General features: G+C 48.4%; 1 protein-coding gene across 1 annotated transcript in view; it reads left to right on the forward strand.

Moving 5' to 3' along the window:
- Nucleotides 1-200: 200 nt before the first annotated feature.
- The window catches only part of LOC102436958 (carbonic anhydrase 2-like), a 13329-nt gene continuing 4457 nt past the window's right edge, over nt 201-9072 (forward strand). Inside the window, exons 1-3 of the mRNA XM_006107066.3 lie at nt 201-594; nt 7765-7883; nt 8295-8387. Coding sequence (XP_006107128.1) covers nt 201-594; nt 7765-7883; nt 8295-8387 — 606 coding nt within the window. The remainder of the gene's footprint in view (nt 595-7764; nt 7884-8294; nt 8388-9072) is intronic.

The following is a 9072-nucleotide window of genomic DNA, read 5'->3' on the forward strand; positions in this document are numbered from 1 at the left end:
CGCACCGCCTGTCCCTGGCACTTCTCTGCGGTTAGAATTCCTTGCCCTGAACGGAGTTCACCCCTCACCTCTGACCTCATGTCAGGGGGTCACCAGGAGCGGGCTTTCCCGCCAGGGATCTGGGTTCTCAGAATCAGAGGACATGCGATGGCTGGGAGCTGCGTGGCGCTCCGTCTGCTCTCACTGCGCTCCACACATGGATGCCCGTCTCACAGCAGCCCCTATGGGAGGTGTCATTATTAACCCGCAGAACAAATGGGAAACTGAGGCACCGGGTGCTTTCCCAAAGGTTCTTCAGCTTGGTGGTGCCGCCCAATGGGAGCCTGCATCCCTGCCCCTTCCCGGGGAGTGGGTGCCTGTCCCCACGCTGGGGGCTCACGCGTCCCTCCCACCCAGGGCCCGAGCACTGGCACAAGGACTTCCCCATTGCCAAGGGCCACCGCCAGTCCCCTGTGGACATTGACACCAAAGCCGCCGCTCACGACCCTGCGCTGAAGCCCCTGACTGTGTGCTACGAGCAGGTGGCGTCCAAGCGGATCCTCAACAACGGCCACTCTTTCAACGTGGAGTTTGACGACTCCCAGGACACAGCAGGTCAGTGGCTAACGCATCACTAGGGTCTTTTACCCAAAAGCTGTTTTCCCTGTGAAGGGGGACCCTTCTCAGCCCTGAAGAGCCAGGCTGGGGACTGGCACAGGTGCCAGGCTCAGAGGGCAGGCCGATGACCTTGAAGTGACCTGGGCTGCTCCTCCCTGGAACAGTCCCGGGTCCCTTGCAGGCCACTGAGAACCTGGGACCTGCCTCTGAAAATTCCAAAAGGCAGTGTCCCCTGGCAAGAAACATCAACAGTGATGTTTTGCAAAATTAGAACATTTAAGTTCTGTTCCTCTCTCACATCAATGTCTGCCCTCGCTCTCTCCCTCTCCCTTCCTCTCTCTCTGAAATCAACAAAAATATACTTTTAAAAATTAGAAATTTAAGTTCTAAGTTTCACTCTCATATAGATATTTCTCTCCCTCCCTCTCTAAAAACCAATGGAAACATGTCCTTGGGTGAGGATAAAAAACCGACAACCACCCCCCCACCCCCAAATTCTTGGAAACAAAATTCTGAGTATTTTCTGGGTGTTGGGCTAGTGCGATAAAGGTGGCAGTATATCTTGGTATCTACTGAGAAAGTCATTCCACAAATGAAGATGGTTTAGAGCTGGTGGATATATTGGCCCATTACTGACAAAACCGATTACCATCATTTGTTCGTAATGAGCTGTTTTCAGGGCGCTCGTTGAATGCTGTGTTTTTCCTTGTTTAGAAATAGAGCCCCCCCCCTCCCGCCCCACCCCATTCAGCCATAGTCCTGCCTCTTTGCCCACTGGTTGATGTTATTGCCCTGTTTTCCTGAGCGCTGCCCTCTGAAGGTCAGTGGCCGCTGCTGCAAACACACAGGCGGGCGCTGTGGAGGGGCCCTGGGACAAATGAGAAGGAACTCGCTATGGTGCCGCTAAAACTGTGCAGCGATGGCCGCAGCTCTAGCATATCCCTGTAACCAGAGCCCTCGGAGGCGCGGCCACTGTCCTGCTCAGCACTCACCCATGTATTCAGCACCGTTTTGAAAAAGTTCTTCCCTACCCCTTTCCCATTTTAAAGTTTCTTGACACTTGGCTTTCTAAATAGTGATTTGGGAAGACAGTTTGATGGAGGGTAATGTAGAGGTGATCTGAGAAGTGTTTTCATACTGTGCTCTGGGTCACCTCACCCAGCACACACACGCACACACGGACACACATGGACACACACGATTTTCTAGGTTTTGAGGATTAGAGTTGGTGGAGGGTGTCCCCTGGAGACCCTTCTGTGGGTTTCTGCCGTGTCACCTTCCCCGGCGCCTCCCACTCCAAAGCAACAACGCTCGGCGATTAAGTTAAATATAACGTTAAATATAAGGGAGACAATTTCTTTCTTTCGTGTGAAGATTGTAATAGGACAAGGCCAAAGGTCTTGGCGGTATTGTACATATAGAAAGGATGCCAAAACACTTTATGTTTGGTTATTTTTAAAAAAAACAAAAGAAGTCAGCTACTTTGGTCTGTAGTTGTCAGCTTTTTTTTTTAAGAGACAATGCGCATTCAGTGTTGCCAATGAAATCATTGTTTTCCCTGGGTCTACCAGTTACATACCTCCCTGGATGCTACAAAGAATCCAGTATAAAATCACATGCCGACTGAGTGCTGAGAGTCTTTCTTGGAACAATGAGAAACAAATGGAACCGTGCACTGTTTTAGTGCGTGCATCTTGGGGAGAGGGGGTCAGCATTTGGTGGTAGCTGTGAGCCTTTTCTGGGGTCCGTGGCCCTGGTGGCAGCAGCCTGGCTCTCAGAGGTTTGCTTTCTTTCCTGTGAAACTGGAGTGAGGGTGGCGTGCACCGGAGGGGGAAGCGTGCTGAGCTCTAAGATTACCGCCAGCACTCCCTCGATGGGGTTTCCACGTCTCGTTTGTCAGTGTACCGGCACGTCCCATGTGTGATGTTAAAGGGGTCCTGCTGGTTTCCTGCTTGGCACCAAGCTGTAGCTGCGTCCTGCCACGCACCCGCCGCTCCCGGTGGGTTTCTGCACGGGCAGGGGCTGATCACCTGGCTTCCCATCTCTGTGGGCCACTTGCATTTGTAAAGTGGCGGCCGTGTTTAGGTTGTGAACCGAGAACACAAGTGGGTTAGTTTAGGGAGGGGCTCAAATCCACGCCGTGGAGACACGTGGGCTTCGCTTAGTTCTCATTTTAAAAATCCTCACTAACACAATGAGATGCAAGGTCAGGCAGGCACCTGAGGGCCGGCCAGGGGCTGGGGCACCTCGGGAGAAAGATGGGAGTGGTGGCTGGGTCAGCCGCTCCCCTACGTGCGACAGGAAGTCTTGCAGGGCCGAGGAAACAGGGAGGCCTGAGCTGGCCCGGGTCTCGGTGAGGCCAGGCCCAGGCTTGGAGGGGCTCCAGGCGAAGGAAGAGGTCTGCCGAGGTTGCCAGGGCACACCACCTGCTGGCACCGGCCGGGAGGCGCGGGAACCAGACAGGCAGGCGCAGAAAGACCTGCTCTCTTCGCACGTGAAAGTCTCCTTTGTGACTCTGTCCAAACACTGCAACCTCCTCAGTTGTTCTGGTTAAACAGGAAGCTTTCTCTCTTTTCGAGAATGCAGAATGCATTAAATATTGATGTTAAGGGAAAACACACCCACAGAATTAAAACAGAACCAAAGCGATCGTACCAGGCAGGGGAACAGCCTTCGGACTTTTGTAAAGATCCTGGCCTCTCAGGTTAGAAGAAGCGGCCGCCAGGGGTAAGGGAGAGGCTGGCCTCCCCGTCGGCGGGGTGACTGCCTGGGGACCTCAGAAGAGGAGGGAATAGAAATCTTCAACAAATAACCACGGTTAACATAGTGCGTGCACACCGTCTCCAGCACACTGAGCTTTCCTGTCCACGTAAGTCTCAAAATAATTTATCCTTCTGGTCACTCAATTTCTTTAAGTGAACAGTTTAACATCTCTTTTTGTTAGGAGTTATTGTTATGGTGTTTATAATTTTTATATCCTTTGCCACTTATTTTATACTTTTAAACCCTTAAGTTTATTTCTTTTTCCCTCCCTCTGTGATTTCAGTCTTCTAGCACTTCTCAGAGGTTCAGATTTTCAAATATACCCTAAATGCTATCTTATCTCCAAACTCAAATACCTGGAGTCAGGAACTGAGCCGGCAGAATTTATCGCTGTGTAAGCCCAGGGAGTGCTTTTTGCCTGTGAGGTAATGGGCTGTGACCAGAAGCTTGGGCTAAAGCCCTCATCAATCTTCTAAATTCCTTTAAAAACAAACCACCTTAAATTAATGAAAAATCGTTAATCTTGTTAGAGTTTTTTAATTATTAGAAAATAACTCCCCCTGCTTAAGATCTTTTATTACTAGCTTTATTTGAGAGAAAAGCTCAGCAGTCAAAATTCCTAATTCCTGCTAACTTATTAACTTTTATTAATGAGTGTAAAACTCTCCTGCTTTATTGCGAAGTTAGAGGCAAATATTGAAAAACAACGTCTGGATTATTGCGCTAATCCACACACAGCATTATTTCTGTGCTGTTTTTTGAGAAATTGGAATGTTTGTATCTGTTTATATTAATTCAAGAAGGAAGAAGGAAGGCGCCGAGCTGTCCTGGCCCAGGGCGGGCGAGCAGACCTGCTCTGGGCATATTCTGGGTTCTGCTTGCTTTTCAGGAACCTGCTGTTGAAGCTGCTAAACTTCCCTCCCACAGACAATCTGAGCTCGAAAGGAAACAACCACCACAAATGGCAGGGCTTGTCCTGCAAAGCGCGACCCTCACCCAACCCCACCAAGCTGCAGCTCGCCGTGCAGATCATGTTCATGGCGTGTGTGTGTGTGTGTGTGTGTGTGTGTGTCTGCGCTCGAGCTCGCAGTCCGTATCGTCGATGATCACGGTCTGTCTGCAGTAACATGCATGTCTTGTCCAGTGTATGTCACAGATGTGATCCTCCACCCCCTCAGCTCCCGTGCAGCTGCTGCCCGGCACCGTGTGTGTACATACCTGAGTCTCTTTTTTAATTCTTGGACAGTTGCCATCCACCTGCCTCTAAAAGCTGAATTTCCGTGTGTCTACGTAGCGAAGGGCGGCCTGCCATTTTGCTCCTCAGAAGCAGCCGCGTGGGCCGTCCGCTTCGCCCTGGGCCGCCCGGACGTCCGCTCTCCTCTCCTGGGGAGGCCTGGCCGCCGCCTCCGCCGGGAAGGCCACAGGGATGCAGTGTGATAGTTTTCTGATTATTCACAGAGAGTGTAGTTCACCTGTTGGAAATGCTGTGTTTAGTGGATTTATTTCTTCACATTGTTGATAGGAAACTCCTTAAATTTTAAGTTTAAACCAAAGACCATCGGGTTAGTTTATTTGTATTTTGGATCTAAGAGAGATTATTGACTTCCAGGGAGGTCTTTGTTATTTGGATGCATTTTATATTAAGTGATCATGTGATTTGGAAGAAAAAAATTCAAAGCGTTAACATTTCAGTTTTTAATTTGTGTAGGTGGTCTGATTTATCTCAGTATGACTGGCGTGAATGTCTTAATTTTTACAAACAACCTGTATTCAACATAATTTTTCCACGTAATCTGTACAGGAAGACAGATGCGTCTAGAATATACTTGGTGCTCACTTTGCAGTCCGTGTATTTAGTTGGTACAACTGAGGCAGTCACGCCAGTGAAAGGCTGCAGCGCCCGTGGGCGGGGGCGAGGGGGCGGGGGGGGGGGGGCGCGGGGGGGGGGGTCGGGGCTTCAGTTGCCTGGGAGCCCGTGTGAGTCTGTCCTTCCCGTGCAGCACGTTTCCCCCAGGCAGTCGGCCATGCCTCGTCCGCCCCACGGGCCTCGTTGCCTTTTACAGAAACAACTTCTGCTATTTTTAAACCTTATTTTTGCAGTAGAAAAGCAGGTTTCATTTTAAACTGGGGTAGTTTAGAGGTGACCTGAGGCAGCCAACGTAAAGCAAGTAAGTAAGCAGACCAGAGGCAGCCGCTTCCCAGCTTCCAGCACGTGCTGTCTGTGCTGTTTCTCAGTTAAAAAGAAAGGCGCGCCTTTGTGACAGCTCACGGCAAGTGATTATCATAACAACGCTCTTGAGGGACTTCATTGACTAGACTTCATGTTAAGGAGTTTTGAGAAATAACCAACTAGTTGAAGAAGGTCAGAAATGCTGCCTTTAATAGCAAGTAAACATTAACTATAATAATCTTTTAAAATTACAACAGGCTTACAATTTACATAGCAACATAGTTTTATTTTAATAGGAGTGAAAACAGGTATCCGGTAATAACAGATCAGCATGGAACGTGTTTAATCATTGAACCCAGAGCTTAATTCCTTTTCCTTTTTAGTATTAGTAAGTCCCGTTTAATGAAAGCTCATATATACTCTTGCCTGACTCTCAATGTTCTCCGTAAGAAGTAAAGTAGGATGGAATCTTAGCACCCGCCAGAGAGTGAGTAAGAATGAGCTCTGAGCTTCATGATCCTTAAAGTTTAAGATTCTGACAAGACTCTTCACAGGGAGGGCGATTAGTCAGCTCGGATTTTACTTAACTCACTTTCCCACTTGGTAGAATGAATGATGTTACAAATGGTTTTCATGATCAGCCCGCCAGTTAGTTAGTAGCTTTAAAAAGTTATAAAGGAATTAATTCCAACATCAATTTATTTCATAAACAAGTATTTTGTTTTAAGGGTATATCATTATGAAAAAATAGGAATTATCTCATTTTTGAAAAAGCCTATTTGGTGTGATAAGGCTAATTCTTTTCTCATAGACTTATGAGGTTAAAAAAAGCTTTTACAATTAATTGTTATTAAGTTTCAAGAGAGGTGATTTTTGTCAGAAAACATGCAAATTCATGTTTCTTAGCAGCTCTGTAACATAGCACTATGTATGATTTGCGGGTTTTTTTCATTCTCTCTTTCTCCTGCCGTGAAAAGCAGAGGCGCACCAAGGCCGTGCCAGGAGCCACAGAAAAGCCTCCACCCGAACCTGCCATCGGCTTCCCCTTCCCTTCCACTAGATGAGTGTCTGCTGCACCTCGTAAGCACACTTAGCTGAAGGGGAGCCAGCAGACTTGTCCGTCCAGACTTGGTCCCTTTGATTTTCAAAGCCACAGTTTGGACTCATTCTTTTATGAATTATAAACCAAAACTAATAAAATATACTTATGGGAACAGATGTTTAATCCCAGTTCTGGAAAAAATAACATTGAAGTGGTAGAACTAAACTAACTTTAAAAGCTTTTAAATATACTGGTTAAATCCCATTAATACATATAAGTCAGGTAGAAAGTTTTTGGAGGGGATAGGGAAGCAGTGACCTCTTACTATTTTAATCCTCTCTTAAGACACAACTAGTTACAGATAGATTGTGGTCTAACACCGTGATTTCTAGGACTGCTTTTACTGTAATTAATACCAGAATATTGGAATCATGAGATAGTTATTCACGTTAGAATTAGAAGTTCTTGGAGGTACTAGAGCACCTCCGCTCGTATGTGATCAGTACCTAGTGGAGTAATCAACAATTGGATGTACCCATTTTACAGATGAGGACGTTAGGGTCAGAGAGGGTAAATAAAAATTTTGAAGGGACAAAGCTAGTCAGTAGCTTTTGGATTTGGATGGTCACTGCTACTAAAGAATTTGGAAAGCCTGTGTGAGGAAAATAGGATTTTACAACATTGAGATCAAGAATGCTGATATTTCAGAAATTCTGGCTTGTAGGACTGTCCTGACAGGTTAGCTGAGTCCCCTCGGGACAGGCCCTGCGGAGAGGTTGCCACATTTGTGCGAATGTGCCCGAGGCCTGCGCTGGCCAGCAAGGGAAGAACTTCCTCCGTGACTCACAGAGGAAGCCATAGCTTCCTTACCATTTCCTCTCTCTGCCCTGACCCTATGACCCCCAAGCAAACCCAGAAGAGAAGTGCCACGGTGCTCAGCAGACAGAAGGGAAAAGCAGCGTCCTTTAGGCCACACGCGGAGGAACAGCTACAGCGAATTCTGCTCCGCACTGTGGGCCAAGCCGGAGCCCGGATTGAATTTCCAGAGTGAAAATGTTGCTATGGGCACATATGCAGGACTACGCAATGGGATTCAAATGTAACATTAGTAGTGTGAGTTTCATAGCATATGTATGAGTATGCACGTGTACACGTGTGTATACACACACACACGTATAATTTTACATTTCAGTGCTGAAGGGAGGACCTCTCGCTGACACCTACCGACTGGTTCAGTTCCACTTTCACTGGGGCTCGTGCGACGGGCAGGGCTCGGAGCACACAGTGGATCAGGAGAAATACGCCGCAGAGGTAACCTATGCTGCTTGTTTCTGGGAAAAACACAGTGATACTTGGCATTAATTTCAAAAGCTTAATTTTGTAAATTCGGCTTAAACAGGGGGAACCACTTTTTGAACAAAAGACCTTCACACTTGCTTATCGCTGCTCCAAGGACAGCGTTGGGGGAGTGAGTGAATTCAAGTGCGAGGACCTGTTTTCATATAAACCTAGAAACAGGATTTGCGTCTTCCCGCAGAATATGCAACTCTTGCTGTTGATGAAATCACTAGCTAGTATGCCAAACAGTTTAAATAGAATTAAAATGAAGGAAAGGCTTACTTTTAAAATGCCCAGAGACCACAGTGGGGGTGGGGATGGGGGCAGGGGCAGGGTCCCTGGTTCTGTCCATCCTCACTGTGAGTGGTCTGTCTCCTGCCGCAGCTGCACCTGGTTCACTGGAACACCAAGTACGGGGATTTTGGGACGGCCGTCAAACAACCCGACGGGCTGGCTGTTTTGGGTGTTTTTTTGGAGGTTAGTGGACGGCCCAGTTCTTTCCCCCCTGTTTTCAGCAAAGATGAGCCAGACAGGACACTTCTAGCCGATAGGACGTTTTCCAGAGAGCCTGGGTGGAGTTGGGACCAAGGAGGACTTGAGAAGTGTTGGCACTGTTCCAAGTGACTGTGAAGATGCGTCCCTGTGGGAGGTGAAGGGAGCAAGAGGGACCCTGCCCACACCCACTGGTCCCTCCCCTTGAGCTGGACAGTGTCTTTCATGACAGACGGCTGTGGGGGGAGGACAAACCTTCCTCTGCCCTCGAGGAGCTCCTGGCCGGCCTAGCAGCCCAATAGACATGAGGCAAGAGAAATAGCCACGTGGAGTACATCCGTCTGTATGGGAACCCCGCAAGCAGGAGAGTCAGAGTCCACCTGCAGGAGCGGGAACCTGGGCTCTGAGACATCTGAGCTGGGGGTGGGGAGGGCCTGGGGCCTCAGCAGGCCGCTGCAGGAGGATGAGAAGGGCAGCCCTTTAATCAGCAGTTTTCCCCTGCCCTGCAGCCATGACAAAGCGTTATCTCTGATCACCTCTTCTGAGCAGAGCCTCTAACTCAAATTCTTCTAAGTAGTTAAAGTGGGAGGAGGGGGTAGAAGTTTGCTAAGGTTGACTTTAGCTCGAACAATCTGCACCCCAAAGAGGCACACGGCAGGGGCGGGGGGGG

This window comes from Myotis lucifugus, unplaced genomic scaffold, assembly GCF_000147115.1.
Source record: "Myotis lucifugus unplaced genomic scaffold, Myoluc2.0 scaffold_997, whole genome shotgun sequence".
NCBI classification, from domain to species: Eukaryota; Metazoa; Chordata; class Mammalia; order Chiroptera; family Vespertilionidae; genus Myotis; species Myotis lucifugus.